This window comes from Panthera onca, chromosome C2, assembly GCF_046562875.1.
Source record: "Panthera onca isolate mPanOnc1 chromosome C2, mPanOnc1 haplotype 2, whole genome shotgun sequence".
NCBI classification, from domain to species: domain Eukaryota; kingdom Metazoa; phylum Chordata; class Mammalia; order Carnivora; family Felidae; genus Panthera; species Panthera onca.
Window position 1 is genome coordinate 64,933,836 of NC_138347.1, and position 25,877 is coordinate 64,959,712.

A 25,877-nucleotide genomic window follows, 5' to 3' on the forward strand; every position below is an offset into this window, starting at 1 on the left:
CTAAAATTTATATCAAAAGGCACTGGGACTGCAATAGTTAAAACAATTTCAAAAAAAGAATGTAAAGTGGGAGAAACCACTCTAAAAGATGTTAAAGCTTATTAAATAGCTAGTGGTCACCATTGCATTGGTGGAAGAACAGACACAAAGATCAGTGGAACAGCTAAGGAACTCAGGAGACCCACACAAATTTGACTAAATGATTTTTTCAAAGATGCAAAAACAACTCACTGGAGGAAGGACAGCCTTTTCAACAAATGGTGATGGAGCAACTGAACTCTCAGGCATTTATCTCAGAGAAATAAAAACTTATGTTCACATAAAAGCTTGCAAAAATGCGCACAGCAGTTTTATTTGTAATAGCCAAAAATGGAAACAACTCAAATATCCTTCATACCCTTCAATAGGTAAATAATTAAACATACTGATATATCTGTACCATGGAATACTACTCAGCAATAAAAAGGAATGAACCACTGATACATGCAACAGCTTGGATGGATCTCAGGAGTTATGCTGAGCAATAAAAAGCTAATTCTCAAATGTTACATACTACATTATTCCATTTATATATCATGCTTGAAGAAAACTATAGACATGGGTAACAAATCAGAGATTAGGGACTTGGGGAGGAGGGAGGTGGCCAAGACTATAAAAGGGTAACACAAGGGGTCCTCTATCTTGATTGTGGTGGCGGTCACATAAATCTACACGTGATAAAAGTGCAGGTAACTAAATGCATGCGCCACACATACATGAGTGCATGTACAACTGTTGAAATATGAAAAAGGTTGATCGACTGTATCCATGTCAATTTGTGATACTGTATAACAGTTATGCAAGATGTCACCATTTGGAAAAATTAGATGAAGGGTATATTAGGAGTCTGTATTATTTCTTATAACAGCATGTAAATATATAAATGATCTCAAAATAAAAAGTTACAACAAAGGAATGATCCAGTATACATGGAGATCATAACTTTCTGAACTGAAACTTTACAACTTCAGTTTACAAGCCATCAGTCATTTATCTACACAATACCTATTATTAGGCACTGTGCTAGGTGACAGAGATTCAGAGTGAAAAAAGCAGTCATGGACCTTGGCTTCATGAACTTCAGACTGGGAAATAGAAAAATAGTGCAATGTACGAAAGGGGCATTGCATTTTCAGTCATACACGGGAGAACTGGACTCAAATCTCTTATTAGAGATTTGTAAGAGTAAGGTAAAGTAATTTCTAGAGTACTGTATGCTCATTAAAATTATTATGAACACTACTGAACAGAATAGAAAATTCCTGTAAAGAACACTACATATAAGATCATATATTGATTAATGTGTGATAATTAATGACAACTTGTTTTTATATGAATAAACTTTTATTGAATTTTAGATCATTAGAAAGAATAAAGAAATGCAAGATAAATGCTTTCTAAACAACATCTGATAGTACCTTTTCTGTCATGGTATTTTCACTCTTCTTTAGAAAAAGTATAGACATTCATTTATTTAATTTTTTACAAAGTCAAGAACCATCACATGGAGAAAATAAGTAATGCTAATGTAAATTCAGCATTTCATCAATATTGAAATGGCTACAATGGTTAGGTTCTGAGTGTAGCCCTCCCAGAAAACAGTGTGTGCAGCAGCTGCTGGCTTCCATTTCTCCAAGTAGGTCTGAAAATCAGGAAGCCACTCCCTGTGACGACTATGCTGCAGGAAAAGAGGGCAAAAGGCATAGTGCAAAGAGGGAGTGCGAGACAACATTGGGAAAGAAATGATGCTCTTATGGAACCACGAGGTCGGCCTCATAAATAATTCAGAGAACGATTCTCGAACAAATCATTTCTGTGTTGCTTAAAGTGTGATTAAGGCAAGATAGTCCCCGTTACAAGTATGCCCAGATCCACACAGCGAAAAACAGTAGGGAGTCTGTAAATTATCTGGTGAACTCCAAGGCCAGCCAAGCCAGGTAATTAATCACAGAAGGAGTCTCTTTACAGTGGTATAAAACGCATTTGGGCAAAACTACAACCCTGAGCTGTGACAAATATAGGGCAGACCCTCCCAGGAGCATACCTGAAGGCATCCCTTTTGTCTCAATCTTATCTCTTTTTCAAAAATAATTATTTTGAAAACAACAACAACAGAACAACTCCTGACCTCCCTGTAAAAACCTACTAACCTCGACTTGTCAAACAAGGAGAACATTATCTACCTCGATGCAAAAGGCATCAGGTGCTGCCCTCATTAAGAGTAACCTAGTGTGAAAGCAGGGAACCCTGGACAGCCCTGCTCTGAGCCTACCAGGGATGAGCAAGTCCCTTGGACACAGCCCAGCTTGCTCTCCCTTGTGAGGGGCCTCCCGATACTCTCAACAAACCTAATCACTGAATGTGCTATAAACAGTAGTCTTTTCTTTCCTAGCCCTATGCTTCTCATGTCTTTTAAAAAAAATAGTTTTCTTTTAAAAAAATATTCTTCCAGGAAATAATGAACAGTAATTGTCCTGGACCTGGAACAGACCCTAGAAAAACAGACAGGCAACAATCTGTCAATACAGCAATATTCCAAATATGAAATTCATGGTTCAGGAAGGGATAAATAAATAAATATGAAGGGGCTTCTCAGAGAAGTTGCTTTTGTTTTCCCCCTTTTCTTACTGAATTTTGTGTAAAAAGCTTTTATTCTATGATACAAGAACCAGCCCTGTTGGGACCAGTATTAACTATTTGTGCCATTAAGCCCTCTAGATAAAGAGGGAATGGTAATGATATCAGGGTTGCTCATTTTTTCTAAAGACAACTATATTTTTAAATAATTTCATCATTTAAACTTCAGCTGGCACTTTAGTCTCTTGAAAAATTATTAGTTAGGCATGAATTAAAGGACAAGCCCATCTGGACTGCAGTTGGGTTTTAAGGGCTATTCTGCTCTCACAACTTTTTCCTTGGCTTGGCACATCTTTGAGATCCAGTTTTTTGGGCAGAATCCTAGGACATCTGTGGTGGGGAAACAAGTCTTCAAGATGGAGAATCCCAGTTCATTCCACAAAACTCACTGGCCAGGTAACGGCATTGCCTTTTCCTTTGTGCTTTTTACTAGTATCCTTACAAGGAAAAGTGTTTCTTTCCCAGAACTTGCTCACCCCACCCTCCCCCTGCTTGGGGCATTCCACTGATTCTTTTCTGAATACTTTATCCACTCAGGTCCTATACCAGGGACCCGGCCCGACTCTGGGCTGGCACCATGACAGGGACAGCACCAATTCGCTCCAGTGTTGCTTGGCTGATGGTGTACGAGTGTGTGTGTTGAGGCCGAGGTTTCCTGCTGACTGAGCCGTTGCTCCTGGACACAACCTGTGGGGATGACCCTCTGTTGGCTGTCACTACTAGAGTCTTATGTGGAGCTGGGACCAGGTGGTTCCCATTAGCATAGATGGACGGTATATTGGCATTGCCTGAGTGGAGCAAGTCACTGAAGTGGTTGAATGACTCGGTGTTTCTGTGAACTTTTGGATTGTTGCTCCAGTATCGACTGTTGTATGTATTGGAAGAGGTCAATGTGTTGTTCTCTGAGGAGGATATCTCGGTGTGAAATGCTTTGGCAGAAGAAGAACATTTAGGTGGAAGATCATCCTCTCTGAAAAAGAACAAAAATAAAGTTGTCATTAGGATTTACTTGAGTTTTACCCTACCCTCCTGCCCAGGACTCTTTCTTCTTATGTTAAGGCCAGTATGTCTGTGAAGTACAAATTCTCAGGACAAACCATACTATCGTGAAAGCAAACACATTAGTCCTGGTGGCCTCAGCTTTGGCATTCATTCCCTTTGAAACAATCCTCAAGAAAAACTTGAGGTTTCTCAATCTCCAAGGGTAGAAAGGTAATGTCAAATATCTCAAAGACTATACTTTCCAATATAACTGAAAAAAGTGTGTATGTGTGTGCGCGCGCACATCTGCATATGTATAATTTTTTTTTTGCTCTAAATGGGAAAATAGTCCGTGAAGAAATCCACTGAGCTTGTTGCTGTAAAATGTTAGCAAACCAAGCTATGGGTGTGTGGAGTTTCAAAAAATGGTTAGAGTTGGCCTGATTTTATTGCACTTTGGAGTTTGAGAAATCACTGTAGTATGCTGATAAGTGATTTTCCTCAGTGATCTTATGCTGGGATGAAATCTATCCTTGCATACAATCCAAACCTGTAAGAATTGTAAGAGGCTAAGAGAAGTTACTAATTTAACTGAAGATGTTAACTAATTCATTTAACATTTATTGATTACCAGGCATTCTACTAGATGTTTCATGTAAAGAAAAAAAAAATACACAGCTCTATACCCCAGAAGCCTATGACAAAATGGGAGTGACAATCAATGCAAGAACACCTTCAAGTCTGAGACACTGGACAAGGGACTAAAGTAAACGTCTGTGAGGAAGTGATGCCTTGACTAATCTTGAATCCGATCAAAGAATTTACCAGAGAGATGGATGAAAAGGAAAGGAGTATGGTCCAGGAAGAGGGTGGAGGCTTGAGCAATGACCCTGAGGCATGAGAGAATACAGAACAGACTGGAACACCAAGGACCACAGAAGTGGTAAGAGAGGACCAGGGAAGCAGGGGAGGGTCAGGTCCTGAAGGGCTGTGTGTGTCACACTAAGTAGGCTAGCGTCATTAAAGCATTCTCAACTAGGATATGATGTGATGCGATGTGAGACCGAGTTTGTACTCCCATATCCCTACAAAATAGTAGAGCCAAGAGTCACTTTTCTTTAAAGATGATTTTCACATTGTTTTCTGAAGTTATTCATATCCTTGACTGAACTGTCTCCTCACACCAAGCCATATTGCTTTGGCCTCGCTGTGTACACACGGACAGGTATACTCTTGTGGTGTTCCTTCTAGCTTCTATTATAAATGCCAATGTCAAACACATTTTTTTCATGTTTATTTATTTATTTTGAGAGGCAGAGAGAGAGAGTGAGAGAGAGTGCACAAGCAGGGGAGGGGCAGGGAGAGAGGGAGAAACAGAGTCCCAAGCAGGCTCTGCGCTTTCAGCTTAGAGCCTGACATGGGGCTCAGTCTCATGAACCATGAGATCATGACCTGGACTCATGGATATCAAGAATCTGGACTGAGCCACCCAGGTGCCCCTTAAACACATTTTCTAAAGTAACTTTTCTACTGTCACAGCCACCTACCCCTTCCTATCTTGGAGATACAGGAGGTGAGGGAGGTCTAACATGTGCCCTCCTGGTTGGGCACATGTTAGACCCTCTTCCTCTCTCATGATGCAGTAAGAAACTCTGAATAGCATCATGAGGAAAACTGATGTAACATACAAGGGAAAAATATTACTTGGCCATGTTAACTGTCTTGGCCATCACGGTCATTGGATTAGCAAAGAAATCTTAGCCGCCAAAAATTGATACACATTACAGACACTGGCCATGAAGGACAAATTATCTGACAAACAAACCTTATTTCATTAGGAATTTCTTCTTCCTCCTCCTCTTTGTTTTTGCTTCTCCAGTAAAAGAATGCCCCTAAAATTAGTGCAATGCAAAAAATGATAATAACTGCACCAGTGCCAATGGCTCCAGCTATTAGTCCAATGCTCCTGGGCTGGGCTGCAAAATATATTTAAGGCAGATTTAAAGAACAAAAAAAGAGAGAAAGAGAGAGAGAGAGAGAAATAGCATATACTCATGCAACTTTATAAACATAGAAGTTTACTACAGAACCTTCTTAAAATGAACAAAACTGCCTAAAGTATTACATCCGTATAAACCTCAGTTAACTTTCTGTGTCCTGGGTGGCTAGAACTAACTGACACATGGTCGGCTCACAAACACTTTCTGAATAAACGAACATCACAGGACTCACCACTTCGGCAGAGCAACTCCTAGAAACTCCTAGAGCAGAACAGGCAACGGATGTTCACCTGCCTGATCTGCCCAAAGGAACCCTGGCAGTCAGCAGGCTCACTGTCACCCCAGCCCAACCCCATCACTACATTTTATAACTGGAATTCAAATAACCCAGAACTCTCATCTAAAGACAACATTTCTGCACCACTTATTTGTGACCTGGCCACCTAACAGTTAAGCAGATGTAAAGGGATCAGGAGAAAATACAAAAAGGTCTTGTCGTGGCCATAAGATCACTGTTAAGTTTTTATAATGTCTACAGCACTATGCAATCACTTGAAGACAAGTGACTGACTTGATTCTCACGACCCAGAGGAGAAAGGCATTCTATTGTAAAGAAGATGTCACCTTGCTGAGGCAGGAAAGTATACTAATACATTTATAAACTACTTTAATAATTAATAAAACCAGAAGAATTTATATATATCTTCAAACCACCTAAAAACAATTAAGAGAAACTCTTCATTTCTGGTTTAACAAAGATCTTGGTGTTCCAGATAGAGAGGAGACATCAGAATTTTATGTACTTACGTGAAATAACCTGGAGATCCAAAAGGCAGGTGCTGGTTCCAATGGCATTAGAAGCCACGCACTGGTACAAGCCTGAAGACAGAGCACTGATGTTCCGGATGGTGACTGTCCCCTGGACCTGGTCTGTCACAAATATCATAATCAAGTGAGCAGTTAGGGAAAAAAAAGTAAGAAAACCAAAGAAATCAGCAGAAGACTATAAAAATAAACACTGAAGAGCTATCATAGCCTTTTCTGAAGAGATTTTTTTTTTCGTTCATGAAAATACTAAAATCACATCACGTTAAAGACCGGAGATATGGAGGACTGTCCTAAATAAGGGTAATCATACAACTTAATGTGTAGATTGGTATGAGGTCCTAAATGTGAACAGTCTTCCCTGAGGAAACAGTAGCTAATGCCATCCTAGAGAACTTCTGGTCAGTAACACCAAATTTTAATTCTGAGGAAATGCAATAACATAAAGAAGGAGTTAAACTCATTGCATTAATGTTCACTTTATACGTGATGGAGAAAATATGCACTCTGTGCTCACGGGTGTAGACTGTGACTTCTAACAACTATTATAAGTGTGTAAGTCCAGCTCCTCCACAAAGCAGACACACAGAGACAAGCCAAAGGTTTAGTGGAAGAAATTCTGGTAAAGGAAATGGAGAGGCAGCTGGAGAAGGTGAGAGAGCCTCACACTGCAATGCAGGTCTGGCCTCTGTGAAGAGGAGAGAGAACAGAGGTCCAAGTGAGGGGCATCTCAGATCGCAGCACAGTGTTTCGGAAATTTCCATCAGGCTGACGGGGAGGCCCTGAGCTAAAGTAACTGTTAAAGGAGTCCCACACCTTGCAGGAAGAGCCCTGCGTTAGCAGGCCCACTGTGTCCAGTTACTGCCTGGGAGCAGCCCGGGCAAAACGTGGTCTGAGTGCAAAGCTGGTGGGTTCTGGAGGAAGTGCTTGGAGCTGTTAAGTCAATTGTGTCCCCACAGCAGGAGATAAGCAGTGCATTTTCAAGACCATCACACTGATTATCACCAAGAAAGTTTTCAGTAGTCCACATTTTAGTAATTCATCAACATTAGCATAGATTATGTATTCCTTGTAAATAAAATGTAAATTACTTACAGTAATAATAAAAACTATAATTAATAGTTGTTATTACTATGTGCCAACCATTGGTTAAACTTTTACATGTACTACCTTAATCTTCACAAGGACCCTATGAGGTATTATTATTAATCCCATTGAACAGGTAAGGAGACTGAGGCTTTAAGTGAGTAATAAGATTACTCAGCTAGTCACACAGAATTCGAATTAGATGGGAGGCTGTCTTACATCTAAGCTCTACACTTCACTGCCTCCTTTAAGCAGAATCGAACACATCCAGTAATCTCAACCCCTCAAAATAGCTGCAAATTTAGGAATAAGTAGAAAGCATCCCAATGGCACATTTCTGGCACAAAGTCCGTATATTCCTAGGGCAACACGTGGAGGTACCTCTACCCTGGGCTGTTTTTACATGAAACTCAACATTCTCTTGTTTCTGCTGGCAATCCTCATTTCTATCTAGATCAAAGGCAGAAGCAGAGAAGAGGGATCAGCAAAAGCAGACCTAACCATAGCACACTTGCATTTATTGGTTAAATCATTTAAGAAAAATATTTACTAAGTGCCTTTCTGGAATTAACTTAAAAAAATAAGCAAAGGAAAGGACTCTTTTTATTTTGTTTTTGTTTTTTCATGGGAACTTTTAAAGAGCCAACTCCACATTATACAGATACCTTACTTATGAAGAATCTGGACATTTGAATTGTATTACACACACCAAGTCAATATATTTGGTGGTTACCTGGTTTGCACTTGTGTATTATTTCCTTTTCTTTAAAACAAATAAACAAACAACTCTGAGGGCTACCAATGTGTAAGAGCCCGTCAGTGAATTCACTCAATACTTGGGCCAGTCAGGGAGGAAACTGCTTTCTCCTCCTGTGTTTTCTACTTGATTTCTCAAGCCTTCATTAAATGCCCCTCATATGTGCTCTTCAGCACCATGTGTTCTCTAGTGCTGGCACTTAACCTCATTTGTTGTCACGTCTTGCCTATTTGTCTCTTTTAATTTAAAAACAAAATTTTTTTTAACATTTATTTATTTTCAAGAGACAGAGAGAGACAGTGAGAGGGGGGAGGTGCAGAGAGAGAGGGAGACACAGAATCCAAAGTAGGCTCCAGGCTCTGAGCTGTGAGCGCAGAGCCCAACGCAGGGCTCGAACCCACCAACAGTGAGATCGTGACCTGAGCTGAAGTCAGAAGCTCAACCGACAGAGCCAGCCAGGTGCCCTGGAGCCTATTTGTCTCATTAAAAGAAGGGGCTGGGTTTGTCTTGTTCATAATTGCATCATCATCCTTAGAAATTACCCAGCATGCAAGAAGGTGTTCAGTAAATAAAGGAGCTACCTTCTCTTCAGTGTCCACTGTGTACCATATGCGGGGTACTAAGAGTTTTACATACGTATTACTGAATTGTCTAAATCCTAGATTTTATACAAAGAACAAAATGATGGTTATCTGAGGGGAGATGGGTGGGGGGATGAGTGAAATAGGTGAAGGGGGTAAGAATACACTTATCATGTTGAGAGCACTGAGTAATGTATGAAATTGTTGAATCACCATATTGAACACCTGAAACTAATATATAAAACTGTATGTTAACTATACTGGAAATCAAATAAAAAACTAAAAAAAAACCCTAGGTTTTATATTCCCTGCTTTTCAAAGACAAAAAGCTCAGAGAAGCTATGCAATGTGCCCAAGATTACACAGTACAGAAGTAGCAGCAATCTATAAAATCAGGTCTATCCATGCCCAAAGCACACAGGCACCATACATATACTTGGTTTTCTAGTAAGACATTTTAAACCACTATGGGGTGCAGCTATAAGATATTTCCTGACAACGCAATGTTCCATTGCTGCTAGTATTAAACTAAGCCATCTGCCTAACTCCACCTTCAATACATTACCAGATGTCACCATGCAAGAAAACCATAATCTCTGGACAACTAGTCCCACAATTCCACACACTGTGGTGCTGTTTTCGTAAGCCCTAAAATTCTAGGAATTTGATCAGTTCACACAAAACCACTAATTTTGTTGACATTTTCATAGAGATAATTTGGGAAACTTTTCACAGCTGCTCTAAGCAGCATTCTGGCATGTAGAAAGAGGTAAACTTTAAAGATTCTTGCTTTACAAGGTTATTTTTAAGAGGTGAAGTCACTGTTCTTCCTTTTATCTCTATAAACACAGACACCAAGAGCAGACTGATAGAAGAAAGTATTCCTAACTGAGGCTGACGTGCCATGCTAGAGCTAACTCAGGATGTAATCAGGGAAGGAGGCACATTGATAAGAGGGGATTAGCCAGAAGTAGGACAGGGCTGTTTGTGCAGTCAAGGCAAAGAGGAGACAGGAGCCCCTCCTCGGCAAGCATCAGGCTACTTCCAGCCACGAGCACAGGGCTCTTTCTCAAGTGAAAAGGACTAATTCCCCAATTCAACCTGTCACTTCCCTTGGCCTGCTCTGGTTCAGAAGTAATTTGTAGAACTGAAGTTAGGAAACAAATGTTCTTATGATCTTTCTTTCACAAATAGGTAAAGTTCAACTGTGTGGAACCACAGTTTGGAAAGCACACATGACATCCCAGCCCACTGTCAGTTCGCAGCCCACACCAGATCCCACACAAACTACACAGCTGGACTAGGGCGCCCAATAGACATGTGTCCGTCTCCACGTCCATCCTTTCTCCTTAGGCTCAGAACCATTTATGTTACTGCCCGGGAGATGACGCACTGGCTAAGTGCATGTGTTCTAAGCTTAGACAGCCTGGGCTGGGATCTGCCCTACCACCTACGAATTTCATCACGTGTGACATGGAGCTACTAACACACCTCCATCCCAGGGGTTACTGTGAGGACGAAATGAGGTCATGCATGCAACAGGCATAGTATAGTGCCTGGTAATGCTTCCATGGGGGAATTCTGTCCTGGCATTGCGTGGGAAATACATATTTTTCTGAATCATAAGAAAAATCGGTCAAGAAATTGGGAAAATGTCAGATGTCTCCAAATTCCCAACAGATGTTAAATACTCAGGATTTGAGGTTGAGAGACAGAGATTCCTAATCATGAATTAGTCTATATTTTTATATGATGTATGTACTTTGGAACAATAATGAGTGACCATAATAACAATCATTTCTCATAAACGTTTCAGAAGTATCCCATAAAAAAATAATAATAAATGCATGATTTCTTCTTATTTGAACCAACTATTATGACAAAATTATATATCTCAATAATATGTAAAAATTATCTCAATCTGATACATCTGATAACAAAAAATAGTAAAAAAGGGAGAAATATCACAAAATAAATGAAAAATTGAAATCTACTTACAAATTCAAAGATAATATCACATATACTTCATATTTAAACTGTCATTTTAAAAGAAAATTTTAAAACACTATGAAGGGGTGCCTGGGTGGCTCGGTTGGTTAGGCATCCAACTTCGGCTCAGGTCATGATCTCACCGTTTGTGAGTTCGAGCCCCACGTCGGGCTCTGTGCTGACAGCTCGGAGCCTGGAGCCTGCTTCCAATTCTGTGTTTCCCTCTCTCTTTGCCCCTCCCATGCTCATGCTCCGTCTCTCTCTGTCTCTCAATAATAAACGTTTAAAAAAAATGTTTAAATAAATAAATAAATAAAACACTATGAAGCCTTAAGTGTCCTATCTGATAATCTCAATTTTTGTTTCATGTCAAATTTTCCAGACATAGAAAATTTTATTTTTGTGTTGATGTTGGTTGAATTAAGGTGTAGATGGAAAAGGAACAGAGAAAGAATCTGTCCCAAATAAGAAAATATCCAAAGTACCTTCAAGGCACACATTAGGATACATGCTGCTTCATATTAGCTCATTTTTTAACTTGACGATGAAAATATTTTGTGTCTGCTCTACTTTGGCTTGTGATTGAAATAGATATTGCTTTTGCCAATTCAGATCTTAAATTCATTCCTGATTTCATGTCCATGTATTTCCACACCAACATTTCCATGTTCTTTTCTTTGCATTTCCATTATTGAAGTATTTACAAAGAACTGTAGTTTACAGAAAATATTCAAACACTGGAAAACAATGATGACTATTACTGGGCAATCTACAAATAATGCAATATTTGGAAACCCCCAGTATTATAGCATTGCATAGAATCACACATCAAAATTACCAAGCTAAGGATTTCTTTTGCTTTTAAAACTTGTTGTTTCCCAGAATACCACTCACACAGCATTTGTATAAAATATACTATGTATATAAACCTACTAATATTTATTTGCAAGAATGACTCACCATTAGCAACAGACTGGGGCATGAACACACAGTTATAATGTGGCAACTGCTACAAGCAAGATGAGTTAGATCGTGACTGCTTCTCTCCTACACACTTCTGTCCAAGTTCCCAGAAATGTTGACTGAGTGTTCTTGTTTTTAAGTGGACATCAGTGGATTCTTTTGAACCAATGTCTCTGTGTTGACTGTTAAAATTTAATTCTCAAAGGAGAATGGTACTGATAATGTTACCTGTTAACATTATTTCAGTCCCAGGTCTCAGAGGATTATTAACTCACTCAGCACCTTCCTTAAACAAATCTCCTTAAGTATTCCTTCTCTGAGTTAATACAGTTGTTATTCATTCAATGGGCCTAAGACATAAATCTAAGTAAACTCTGACTCTTCTCCCAAGTCCCATGCCTTAATGATTTTTGTCTTCTTTCTTGAACCCCACTCTCCCTCCATTCCTGCTCCATCCCCATCATGAGGGTCTTAGTTCTGGCCCTCTCTGTATTTTTTTAATGGGGGATGATGGGGGGAGAGACAGAGAGAGTAGGAGAAAGAGAATCCCAAGCAGGCTCTGTGCTATCAGCATGGAGCCCCATATGGGGCTCAATCCCAAGAACCATGAGATATGACCTGAGATGAAATCAAGAGTTGGATGCTTAACTGACTGGAGTCACCCAGACGCCCTCTTCATTTCTTGATGGAGCTATTCTCAAAGTCTCCCACCTACAACCAGGCTATCAAATTCACACCTTGACTGCTGAAGTTGTTTCTAAAATGCAGATCTGGGGTGCCTGGGTGTTAGTCGTGGGTGCCTGGGTGGCTCAGTCAGTTGGGTGTCCGACTCTTGATTTTGGCACACATTGTCTCACCCTGCATCAGGTTTGGTGCTGAGCATGGAACCTGCTTGGGATTCTTTCTCTCTCCCTCTCTCGGCCCTTCCCCCACTTGTGGGTGTGCACACCCCTTCTCTCTCTAAATAAAATCAACATTTTTTTAAAATTTACATTTATTTATTTTTGAGAGACAGAATGAGACAGAGCATGAGTGGAGGAGGGGCAGAGAGAGGAGACACAGAATCCGAAGCAGGCACCAAGCTCTGAGCAAGCATTCAGCACAGAGCCTGATGCTGGTCTCGAACCCACAAACCGTGAGATCATGACCTGAGCCGAAATCAGACGCTTAACTGACTGAGCCACCCAGGTGCTCCAATAAAATAAACATTTTAAAAAATAAAATAAAATGCAGATCTGGATATCCTCTCTTGCTTTATAAATGCCTGGGAGTACCCACAGTCTCAAAAACAACATCCAAACTCCTTGAATGTTATACAATACCCTGCACAATCTGGAGCTGAACTTTCCAACCTCCTCTCTCACCAAACCCTCATGAATCTTTATGTCAGCTTCACAGCTTTTCTCATTTAAGAGCATCAAAATTTTACACTTGCAAGATTTTACATGCATGGCTCCCTCTATTAATATTTTCCCCTTTTACCTGGTAAAACTTCTACTGAGCCTTTAAGATCCTTTTCTTTTTGGAAAACTCTTTCCCTATAAAGTTCTTCCTAGACTCTTCAGGGAGAATAAATGTGAACAGGAAACTTTTTTATAGCATTCAACATGCACTACTACAATTACCTCTCTAGATCTGTCTTCCCCTTAGACAGTGAGCCCTAGAATAAAGACACATCTCTATGTTTTTATTTCTCTACTTTCCCAAGTATCCCCTGAAGTAGCTGCACAAATAAGGGTTGTGACAGTGTGTGTGCACGCACACACACACACACATTTTAAAAACGGGTGAACAACTGTATAAACAAATGAATACAGTTGTGACAATTGCTGGTATTTAATTTTTAAAGAAGAGGATGTACTGAACATTTCACAGAACTTGCTTCTTTATGTCAGAGGGCAAAAAGAAAGAGGAAAGCTTTGCCTTAAGTCAGAATAACAGCATGAAAAAGAAGAAATAAGCACCTATTTATTCAGCAACTGAAGTGGTTAGAAACTTTTCTACTCCCCATGAAATAATTATGGAAACACTCACTGGGAAGGGAATCGGCAGTGGCAATTCAAGGACAATCAAGATTCCTGAGGCTTCAAACGTGGCAAAAGAATGGGAGTGCTTTCTGTTTGGACTTTGGGCAAACCTGGCCTCCTCTGGGTGCCTGGTAACATGACAGTGTTGGACTACAGTGATGTTTAAGACACTCTCCTGCTCCATCTATGACCTCCATACTAAGTTCTGCAGAGTTCTCAAGCAAGCAGCACACAGAAGACTTAATCACCTCTTTTCACTGTATTAAATTATGAATGGATGAGGACAACAGAGGATTCCTTAGGAACAATAAAGGAAAAATGCATGATTTATTAAAAAAAACTGAAAAACCCTCACAACACTGAAATAATCAGTAGAAGTTATGGAGAAAGGGTGTAAGAAAAAGCTTGGTCAATAAAAATCATAAAATATTAGAAATTATTCTAACCATATCCATTATCACAATTAATGTAAATGAATTCAATCAATCAAAGAAGAAAGCTCTCAGATTACAGATTGAAAACTGAATTAAATCTAGACATATGCTACTTACAAATAATACACCTAAAACATAAAACATGGAAACCTGAAAGTAAACGAACCATAAAATAGAAACATACCAGCAAGAATTAATCAAAGAAAGCTACAGTAGGGATTTCAATAATAACCAAAGTAAGGCAAAAATGCATATTGGGGCACCTGGATGGCCCAGTCAATTAAGCATCCGACTCCTGATTTCAGCTCAGGTCATGATCTCACAGTTTGTAAATTCAAGCCCTGCATTGGGCTCTGTGCTGATGTTACAGAGCCTGCTTCAGATTCTCTCTCTCTCTCCCTCTCTCTCTGCTCACACACTCTCTCAAAATAAATAAATAAACTTAAAAAAATTAAATTCATATTATAAATAGAAACTCAGTGAGATAGAAAACCCTCTGTAAGTACCTAATTGATACAGGCTGAGGATAGGTTAAAAAAAAATTGGCATAATTGCAAGAACAAATTGAGAAATCCACAACCCTACTCTGTGATTTTTAAACACATCTCTCTCATAAAATAACTGAAACAGATAAGATGTTGGTAAAGATATATAACATTTGAATCAAGTTTCATATTATATATACAGCCATAACTTGTTTTGTTGTATTTCACAGATACTGCCTGTATGAATTGGTGGTCTGTGGAAACCTTGGGTTGAACAAGCCTATCAGAACCATTCTTCAAGAGCATCTGCTCACTTTGTGTCTCTGTGTCACATTTTGGTAATTCTGACGATATTTCAAACCTTTTCATTATTATTTCATTGGTCATGGTTACCTTTGATGTTATTGTAATTGTTTAGTGTTGCCACGAAGTGCACCCAGATAAGACAGCAAACTTACTGGATAAATGTATGTGTGTGTCGACTGCTCCAATGACTGGCAATTCTCCCATCTCACTCCCTCACCCCAGGTCTCCCTATTCCCTGAGACACAACAATACTGAAATCAGGTTAACCAGTAGCCCTTCAAGTGTTGGCCTCTAAGTGTTCAAGTGAAAGGAAGAGTCACATGTCTCTCCCTGAATCAAAAGCTAGAAATGATTACGTTAGGTAAGGGAGGCATGTTGAAAGCCTAGACAGGTCAAAAGTTAGGCCTCTTGCACCAAACAGTTAGGCAAGCTGTGAGTGAAAGGGAAAACTCCTAAGGGAAGTTAAAAGTGCTACTCCAGTGAACACATGAATCATAAGAAAGCAAAACAGTGTTACTGCTGATACAGAGAATGTCTGAGTGGTCTGGACAGAAGATCAAACCAGCCACAACATTCCCTTAAGCAAAGCCTGATCCAGAGCAAGGCCCTAACTCTCTTCAGTTCTGTGAAGGCTGAGGAAGTGAGGAAGCCACCGAAGAAAAGTTGGAAGCTGGCAGAGGTTGGTTCATAAGGTTTAAGGAAAGAAGCCGTCTCCGTAACATAAAAGTGCAAGATGACGCGGCAATGCTGATGTAGAAGCTACAGCAAGTTATCCGGAAGATCTAGCTAAGATAATTAATAAATGTGGCTATACTAAACAACAGATTTTCAGTGTAGTCAAAATGGCCTTCCAATGGAAGAAGATGCTATCTAAGACTTTCATAACTAGAGAGAACTCAATGCCTGGCTTCAAAGCTTCAAAGAACAGGTTGACCCTCTTATTAGGGGCAAAGCGGCTGATGGTTTTAAGCTGAAGCCAATGCTCATTTACCATTCTGAGAATCCTAGGGCCCTTAGGAATTATGCTATATCTATCCTGCCTGTGCTCTATAAATGAAACAACAAAGCCTGGATGACAGCACATCTGTTTACAACATGGTTTACTGAATATTTTAAGCCCACTGCTGAGACCTACTGCTCAGAAAAAAAGATTCAAGATATCACTGCTCACTGACAACGTGCCTGGTCACCCAAGAGCTCTGATGGAGATGAACAACATGGTTAATGTTGTTTTTGTGTCTGCTAACACAATACCCATTCTGCTGCCCATGGATCAAGTAATCATTTTGACTTTCAAGTCTTATTATTTAAGAAATACATTTCATAAGGCTACTGCTGCCCTTGGTAAACCTTCATCAGTCAGCAGCCATCAACATCGAGCCAATATCTTCTACCAGCAAAAAGACTGTAACTCACTGACAGCTCAGATGATGGTTAGCCTGTTTTAGAAATAAAGTACTTTTATCTTATTTATTTTTAAAATATAATTTATTCTCAAATTAGCTAACACACAGTGGATACAGTGTGCTCTTGGCTTTGGGAGATAAAGTACTTTTAAATTAAGGCATGTAAGGGGCGCCTGGGTGGCTCAGTCGGTTGAGCGTCTGACTTCACCTCAGGTCATGATCTCACAGTCCGTGAGCTCGAGCCCCACGTGGGCTCTGTGTTGACAGCTCAGAGCCTGGACCTGTGCTTCGGATTCTGTGTCTCCCTCTCTCTGCCTCTCCCCCTATTCACACTCTCTCTCAAAAGTAAATAAACACTGAAAAAAAATTTTAAGAAAATTAAGGCACATAACTTTGTTTTTTTAAGACATAATGCTATTGCACACTTGACAGACTGCAGTGTAAACATAAATTTTACATGCACTAGGAAACCAAAAAATTCACTTGACTTGCTTTACTGTGCTAATCACTTTATTGTGGTGGTCTGCAACTACAACCACAATATGTGTGAGGTGTGCCTGTGTCTCCACCCCAGCACCTGTAACTGGGCACCATAGCTCTTAACCATTCTCTGCCTTGTTCGCTCTACTCCAAACATGCTGGCCTCTTTGCTGTTGATCCCAAACACCAGGCACACCCCAGCCTCAGGGCCTTCAGATGGCTGTTCCCTCTGCCTGGAATGCTCTCCAGCACCCATATTCACATAGCTCGTTCCTTCATCACTTTTACATTCTTAGAATATCATCCTCTCAGTGAGCTTACCCTAAGCACTTTATTCAACACTGCAGCTCCTTATGCCCCAACAAATCCATTTTACCCTCATTTATGTTTTCCCCACGGAAAATATCACCTGGTAATAAACTGCAATTTACTGATTTGTTATATTCAATCTCCACCCACTAGAAAGTAAATTCTATCAAGGGAAGAAGCATTTCTGTTCTGTTCTCTGCTATATCTCCAGCACCTAGAACAGTGTCTAGAACCTAGTAGGTACCCAACATGTATTTGTTGAATGAAGTAATGAAGAACAGAAATTATCATCAATATATAGAAGAACAGATAAAACCAAAAGCTTGGTTTAACAAGATTGATCCAAAAATAAAAGATGAAAAGCATTAACAATTAATAATGAAAGGGGGAATATAATAGTTTTTAAATACATAAGAGAATAATAAAACTAATGGTATTATAAACACTAGTATTTATTAAGTGCATATTCATGCCAGATGCTGTTCTAAAAGTTTTACATGTTTTCATTTAATTTTTATTCCATGCCTGTGAGGCAATTACTATTATTCTGCCCATTTTACATGTAAGAAAACTAAGGCACAAGGTCACATAACCAGCCATCCCTGCAGCCAGGATTCCAACCCACATCCTCTGACTCCAGAACCTGTACTCTATTTTCATATAGAGATATTATGACTAATTTAATATGTATAATCTCAGACCAAAAAAAAGATGTTTCCTAGAAAAATAGAGAAGATACAGAAAATCTAAAACTTACACCATTAGAAAAACTGAATCAGGAGTCAAAAATCTACCAACAAGACAGCAGGGCAAAGCTTTTATAGGCTAATTCTACAAAATCATCCAATAATCTCCAATTTATTCATACTATTTCAGAGAATTGAAAAAGAGGGAAAACTGCCTAACTCATTTTATGAGACCCTTATATAATCTGATACTAAAATTGAACCAGGGCAATGGAAAACAGAAAAAAAAAATCACAGACAATTCTCACTTATGATCACAAATGCAAAAATTCTATTAACATGTTAGCATACCAAATGGAGCAATTTATTTAAAATAATCACAATCAGGGGCGCCTGGGTGGCTCAGTCAGTTAAGCATCCAACTTCAGCTCAGGTCATGATCTCATGATTCATAGGTTTGAGCCCCACATCATGCATCAGGCTCTGTGCTGACAACTCAGAGCCTGGAGCCTGTTTCAGATTCTGTGTCTGTCTATCTGTCTGTCTGTCTCTCTCTCTCTCTCCACCCCCCTCCCCTCCTCACTCTCTGTCTCTCTCTTTCAAAAATAAATGTTAAAAAAGTTTTTTTTTTTTAAAAATCACAATCATATAGACTTTATTCCAGAAATGCAAGGATATTTAACATTAGGAAATATATTAATGTAACTGACTCACTGACATTTGGGGCCAGATAGTTCTTTACTGCAGGGGCTGTTCCTGTGCATTATAGGATGTTTACCAGCATCCCTAGCCTCTACCCACGAGCTGCCAGTAGCACCATCCTATCAGCTCTGACAACCAAAAAAATGTCAACTGAAAATGTCCCAGTTGAGAACCACCAATGCAGGGGCTGGTGAACTGGGACCAGACCCAGACACTTAATGGAACATGGGTCATTTGTACAGACCTCAGAAGCACAGACCAAACTAAGTACTTCATATTTCCTAAATACATTTCATTTCATTCAACAGATTATATATTTATTTTAATGTTCAAACTGTCCAAGATGTGACCAGAAGGAGCTCCTTCAAACTAGCCCCTACACACAAGGACAATTCTAATCCCCAAATATTATGACCCTGTCACTAACTGACTTCTGGAGTACCCTCCCTTGGTGTCAAATATTCTTTTCACAGAGAATACATCTTGAGTTTATATTAAGCAACTGCAAACATATTAATAAAGTGTTTTTAAAATCTAAGTTATTTGGTGGCTGGGTAGCTCAGTCGATTAAGCATCCAACTTCGCCACAGATCACGATCTCACAGTTCATGAGTTCGAGTCCCACATCAGACTGTCAGTGCAGAGCCCACTTCGGATCCTCTGTCTCCTTTTCTCTCTGCCCCTCCCCTGCTCATACTCTCTCTCAAAAATAAATAAGTGTAAAAAGTATCTTTAAAAAAATCTAAGTTATTTGAGGATTATATGCTATTTTGAGATCTATCTTATTAATATCAGTACCAAGAGGCAAATTTAAAAAAATTTTTTTAATGTTTATTTATTTTTGAGAGAGATAGAGACAGAATGTGAGTGGGTTGGGGCAGAGAGACAGGGAGGCACAGAATCCGAAGCAGGCTCCAGGCTCTGAGCTGTCCGCACAGAGCCTGACACGGGGCTTGAACTCATGGACTGTGAGATCATGACCTGAGCCGAAGTCGGATGCTCAACCGACTGAGCCACCCAGGTGCCCCCCAAGAGGCAAATTTAAATAAAAAATCTGACTCACTTAGTGAGCATTAGTGTGATAAATGAAGTTATTCAAACTAATTCTGATAATGAATCCTGAGTTTGGATTACAAAAGATAAACATTTTCATCAATAACATTCAAGATCACTTTCATATAGTACTAAAAAATATTTAAATTATACAGAAGACACCAAAAAAATTTACTAATACACACTTATTCAAAGACAAAGAGGTATGGAAGGTTCTTTCTATAGGTATTTCTCAACTTACATACAAGTAACCACTTTTAGCATTTATTTGTAATTCCAAACTCAACCCAGTATTTCACCAAAATGTTTTAAATATAAATCATAGAACTCTCATGCTGATACAAAGAATCTTGGAAATGACATTGTTTAGTCCCCATATTTAAAAAAAAAAAAAAAAAAAAAAAAAAAAAGGCAACACCAGCCCAGAGAGGTAAACTGTCACTGAAATAGTTACTAGGAAATCTGGAATTTAAATATGGTTTTCAGGATTTCAACACAAGAACTAGATTAAACATGCCACTTACATGTAAATGGAGAGATTAACACTTTAGTTCCACCAGAAAAGCTATTCAGCCCACAGTGTGGCTGAAACATTTAGCAATTCAGCAATCCACAGGGAACAACGGTATTGCAGTAATCATTATCAGAGTAACCCAAAAGTTATTACATGCTGTCACTGAGAAGTTTTTTTACATACTACATTTTGGCTAGGTAAGTTAAAAGATGATAGGAAGGTCTGTGAATAGTTCTGTCAGGATTCTCCCAGACTCTGACAGAGCTGGTAGCCCTGGTGCTTTACCATGCCTAACTTTACCATACAAGTTAGGACTTTCCATCTCCATGACAGCCATATACTACCAATGGGGGCATATTTCAGGCACAATTCAGGTTGTCTGGAGCCTCTTCATTAACTGCCAACTCTTTTAACGTAAGATTTGTATACTTGCCCTGAGAACGCTACAAGAGTATACAGGCTACAAGCCCTGAGTATACAAGAAAAATACTGTTACAGATGATGCAACATTCAAGGCTGCTAACTTTTATTTTCTTGAAATAGAAGATTTTAGATAAAACGCTGTAATTTTCCCTCATTTTATAAGTTCTCCTTAAATTTTCAAGAGTGTTTCCTTTGTTATCAAATTTAAATAGCTGGATTCACGTGTAGAAAATCATCGATGAGACTCATGCTTCCTCCATCTTTACCTGTCTGGTATAATCAACTCCTGGTTCTCCCATGATCTGAGGCCTTTTCCTGTTCTCTTTCCCATCTTCTTCCTCTACTTAGACTTGAGGCTGAAAACAGGATGATTGACCCTCTCATGATCGTGCTGATGTTTCTCATACTAAAATAGTCAGTTGTGCCTCAAGAAGGAAGTGGATTCTCAGTTACAAACTTCAAGGATCATCTTACAGTTAACACTATAAAGAAGCTACCAAGTAGCTATTTTAAATCCTCATTGTAATGGAACAGAATTTCCATAGATAGTAACCACTGGATGAGATACATAACGGCAGCATATGAGAAAGGATATGTTTTCTTCTCTTTAAAGTTGAAAACGCAAAATGATCCAGATAGCTTTTTCAGCAGTTACAGACACAGCGTGTTATTTTTCAAACTCTATTAAAGTTAATTATTTCATTGAGTCTTAGAATTGGAATTTTGCATGGTAACTAATGAAATGGGTAAAGCAACACCGTACATACCCTGAGTGGCTGTTGGAGGTAGTTTGAGGGTATTGTCTAACTTCTCCCAAAGGTAAGTTGGCCGAGGGATGCCTTCCTCTGAGCTACAGAGCAGGATGACATCGCTGCCGATATCCTGGGATCCTTGGATTTGGCAGTGTGGGGCAGAAGGGGGAACTACAATAGGAAGAGTAAGGAATAGAGTACGTATTTACTATCAGCCACCTGATGATGGAGGAGACATCAACATTCAGTGCACTGGAACCTCAGATAACAATGTTTATAGAACACATAACCAGAAGACTACCTCGTGAGTGACGCCAGTGACTAGTCAGGGCCCACAACTTCAGCTGGCAGGGGGCAAACATGGAAAAGGGGCTGCATCCTTTCATTATACTTTGAAGGAATCTTATGCTCTTCGTTTTGCATTCCTTCCTCTGAAGAAGAATGCTGAAGGTCCTTCCTGCCCACGCACTGCCTTTAGAAACATGACTGAGCATACCCATGTTCACAGCAGCATTATTCATTATAGCTGAAGGACAGAAACAGCCAAGTATCCATGGATGGATGAATGGATAAACGAAATGTGGTACATACATACTAGGAAATGTTATTCGGCCTTGAAAGGGAAGGGAATTCTGACACGTGCTATAGCATGGATGAGCCTTGAGAACATTATGCTAAGTGAAATAAGCCAGTCATAAAAAGACAAACAATAAATAATTCTACTTATATGAGGCACCTCGAGTAGTCAAATTCATACAAACAGAAAATAGGAAAGTGGTTACCAATGGCCGGGAGGAGAAGGAAATGTTGTTTAATGAGCACAGAGTTTTAGTTTCGTAAGATAAAAAGGGTTCTGGAGAGTGGCTGCGCAGCAGTGTGAATGTACTTATCCCTACAGATCTGTACACTTACACACTGGCTCAGATGGTAAGTTTTATGTCATGTGTATTTTACCACAATTAAATTTTTTCATTACTGCAAGAAGCCACTTTTAGAAAAAATATTTCAAGGAAGAGCAACCACTGACCCTGCCAGCAACTCTCTGGGTAAGACGACCCTGACAAGATTCTTTGTTACTTTACAAACAAAAACCTGACAGACCTACTTTATGCTAAATTCTGCTTTATGGTGGGGGAAGTTAGAGTCAAGGTCAAGTGTGTCTACTACTTGATCATAATGCAGTGGACATTTTATAATCATTAAGACAAATAAGCACATAAAAGACACAAAATTTAAAAATTATGAAAGAAGAACACTAACGGAAGAAGGCGGTGCTTTGTAGTAAGAATGCAAGCAAATAAAAATATCAGCTAACCCCATGGCTTGGAGTCTCATGTTGGGGGATGGAGGAAGTAAAGTCTGAATCCAATGATGGTATACTTGTAATGCTAACGACTTTTCGAGAAATATGTTCAACCTTTCAAAAAGGAATGAACAAATGCATAAAAGGTAAGTGCAATAGACAGAGAAACCAGGAAAGGAAGGGGTGGGGGAGAGAGAACCATAAAAGGGTATTAGGTAGGAAAAGTAAAAAAATCTCAGAGAATCCTACTTGCTGTGATGGGGTAAACCAGTCCCCTCAATTACTGCCTTCGACACTGCCACCATGATGCTATAAAGGAAGCCCAAGATAATTCTTTAAAGGTAGCATCAACTATAAAAAACATTAAAGGATTTTTTTCTTCTTTTAAAAATTGAAAAAATTAACTTAGATAATGTGGGAAGACAGTCACCTAATTTGCAGGTATAAACATCAGAAAAACACTGAAATTCCATTAGTGCTCTATATTCGGTACTTGAGTGTTTTTAAATCTCTGTATTTAGTAAAAACCTCTGCATAATTAAAAATTACACAATTCTGAATATACTACAGTGTTTCTAAGATAGAAATCTCCAATCTGGTCCTTAGTCTTCTTACTTTGTTTGAAGACTAGGAAAACAAGGCACCATGGCTATCGCATAGTCTCACCCAAAGAAGGAAAATGGTATCCTCAAGTACCTCAACAACGGAAGGGAAAAGAAAGGGCAAGAATTTGCCAAGGAATAAGGGAGGAGATTCTGAGCCAAACAGGTGAAGGACAATCAAGAGTATCAGCCTTCTCTAACTACCTCCTAGGTCTCCCCCAGTGAACTGAACTTAACTGCATTTAGGAGGCAGTGTTTCATTTTAGAGGCAGCAGAAGTGAGAAACAAAATGTGTTTAGAATGGACTTAATTTAGTATGACGTATTCTAAGTATACTGTATAATAGAAAAAGTGCCTGTGTGAGACAAGACATTGTCTATGCCACCTGTAAAAAGGCCCTAAAACTATACAGTCTCTTAATACAGTATTGAGACCAAATTGATCATATGATTTATCATTCAAAAAGGATGTTTTACTGAAATTATGCCAGGACATGAGGGGTAAGCCGAGAACTGCAGTGAGTCTCCTCAGTCTATGTAGACATGAAGCAGTCATTTTTTCTCACGTGTGCTGAAACTTCTGCTTTGTACAGAAAATAAATGATTCTTGACTTAACTTGCTCTCAATGATAAGTCCTATCCTGTAAACACTGAAGAAAAGTGAGAGGCCACTTGTGATTGTGTTTTTTACCACCTTTCTCCACTTTCAGGACAAATCATTTAAGAAGCTTTAAGGAGCCACCAGAAGTGGCAAAAGGGATGGGAAGACTATGCGTAAAAAGCACAGAGACGCAGAGTCCAGGCAGGGCAGATAGGAGAGGAATCAAGAAAAGGATGCTAGCAGACTGAAAGTGTAGAAGGATGGTCAAAAGTAAGTATGCTCGAGTACAGTCACAGCATAAGGAAAGCCAAGATGCCTGCAACATCCTGCCACTCACCTAAAACTGTGAGACCGGTGACCCCAATGTTTCTGCCCCCTCTATCTGGAAGGTTGTTGACCAAACACTGGTAGGTGCCTGTATCTGACAGCTGAGTGTTATTAATGAAGATAGAGACGTTGGTGGCCGGCATAGTGCCTGTAAATCCTACCCTACCATGGAACCGGGGGGCACCATCGAACATCTGTCCACCCTGGTACAGAATGACCTGGAAAAGAAAGTAAAATAAATAAACTGGCCACTACATTCCCTTCTAGACACATAACACATAGCAGTAACTATCTGGTAGATCGTAGACTGCATCAAACATTGAAAAACTTTCTTACCTTAAACTTGTCCCCAACCCTTTACTACAGCATCAGTGCACAGGCATATTTGGGGATTCTAAATTCTCAGATACCAAATTAAAATAACACTGTTTCCTTGTCTAACTCATCAGAATATAGAAAATGTCTTTAGTGCAATCTTCCTATCAGCCCATAAATATTTTTATTCAAATAATTCCAAAATAAAAAGTTTAAAAAATTAGCACTGCCATTCTCATGCTTACCAGGTCACAAGAGGACAGATCATGGCTACAACCTGAACATAACTAGTCATGAGAGAGAAGAAGCGTTGCAGATCCCTGATTGCTATTCTTATGTCCGTTTCTATTATCAAAATTAACTATTCAGGGGAGAGGACTCAGAACGCTCCTGCCAAAAGCCTTGTGGGCTGAGAATGAGAAACTTGCTTCTATTTCAGTTCTATCTGTAAATATTTGGGCAACTACACTCAAGTCTTTCTTTGCCTCCTAAAATGATAAGGTTGAACAAAATGATCTCAGAGGCTTAGTCTAATTAATTAGAAAAATTCCATGGTCTAAAGAAATGAAAGAAGCTTCTAAATATACATATTTGAATTCATATCAGAAAATTTAGCTTATCAAGTATTTTTAGGTAGTAATAAGCTCACTGAAGCAGAAAAGCTTCGTAACAGTAATAAATTATCTTTGGGAATAAATGCGTAACCGTGGTTACAATTCATTAATTTTCTGAGCATTATTTTCTACAACAGTTAATATCAATTATGGGTCTTTTACCTGTAATTGGCAGTTTACTAGGTAGTAGCTTCTATTTTTGTGTACCTTAATTTATTTGAGACTCTTTGAGGCTGGCTAGTATGCCTGGCTATGTTTATTTTAAAAACACTTGTGAAATTAGACAAATAAACCAAGTAATACTATCTAATGTTACTTCCTTAATATTATCACTGTATCTAAAACATACTCTCATCCATCTGTGTTACTGACAGTCCCTTCCTGTCAAAGCATATGTTACTTTTTCTATCTTGCTTTTTCCTATCAGCAACACCTTTCGGTAAAATTCCAGGTTCCTACGTAAAATTTTCAGAAGGATTCCCCTGACATATGTTAAAACAAGAAAGTCTCTTAAAAAGAGGATAATCTCTTCTGATGGTTGACTAATAACACAGGAGTAGGATTTAAAACAGCATAGGCACACGGAACGTGCCATCTTATCCTACCTAGAAATCAAATATATACTCAGGATGCTTTCCTACCCACCTCTTCTGAAAAAATTAATATTTGAGAGGCAGCATG

The 25,877-nt window shown here is 39.2% G+C and overlaps 1 protein-coding gene across 5 annotated transcripts in view; it reads right to left on the minus strand.

Annotated features, from left to right (window-relative positions):
* Positions 1 to 322: 322 nt before the first annotated feature.
* Positions 323 to 25,877, minus strand: part of IGSF11 (immunoglobulin superfamily member 11) — a 200,429-nt gene continuing 174,874 nt past the window's right edge. For 3 of the 5 annotated variants that reach the window (XM_060639937.3, XM_078453041.2, XM_060639938.3), the window contains 5 exons: positions 24,278 to 24,485; positions 21,451 to 21,606; positions 6,465 to 6,587; positions 5,483 to 5,633; positions 323 to 3,646 (listed from right to left, as the gene is read on the minus strand). In XM_060639937.3, the coding sequence (XP_060495920.1) occupies positions 3,217 to 3,646; positions 5,483 to 5,633; positions 6,465 to 6,587; positions 21,451 to 21,606; positions 24,278 to 24,485 (1,068 nt within the window). In that variant the 3' untranslated portion in view covers positions 323 to 3,216. The remainder of the gene's footprint in view (positions 3,647 to 5,482; positions 5,634 to 6,464; positions 6,588 to 21,450; positions 21,607 to 24,277; positions 24,486 to 25,877) is intronic. The other 2 variants (XM_060639939.3, XM_060639940.3) reach the window with 2 other exon arrangements.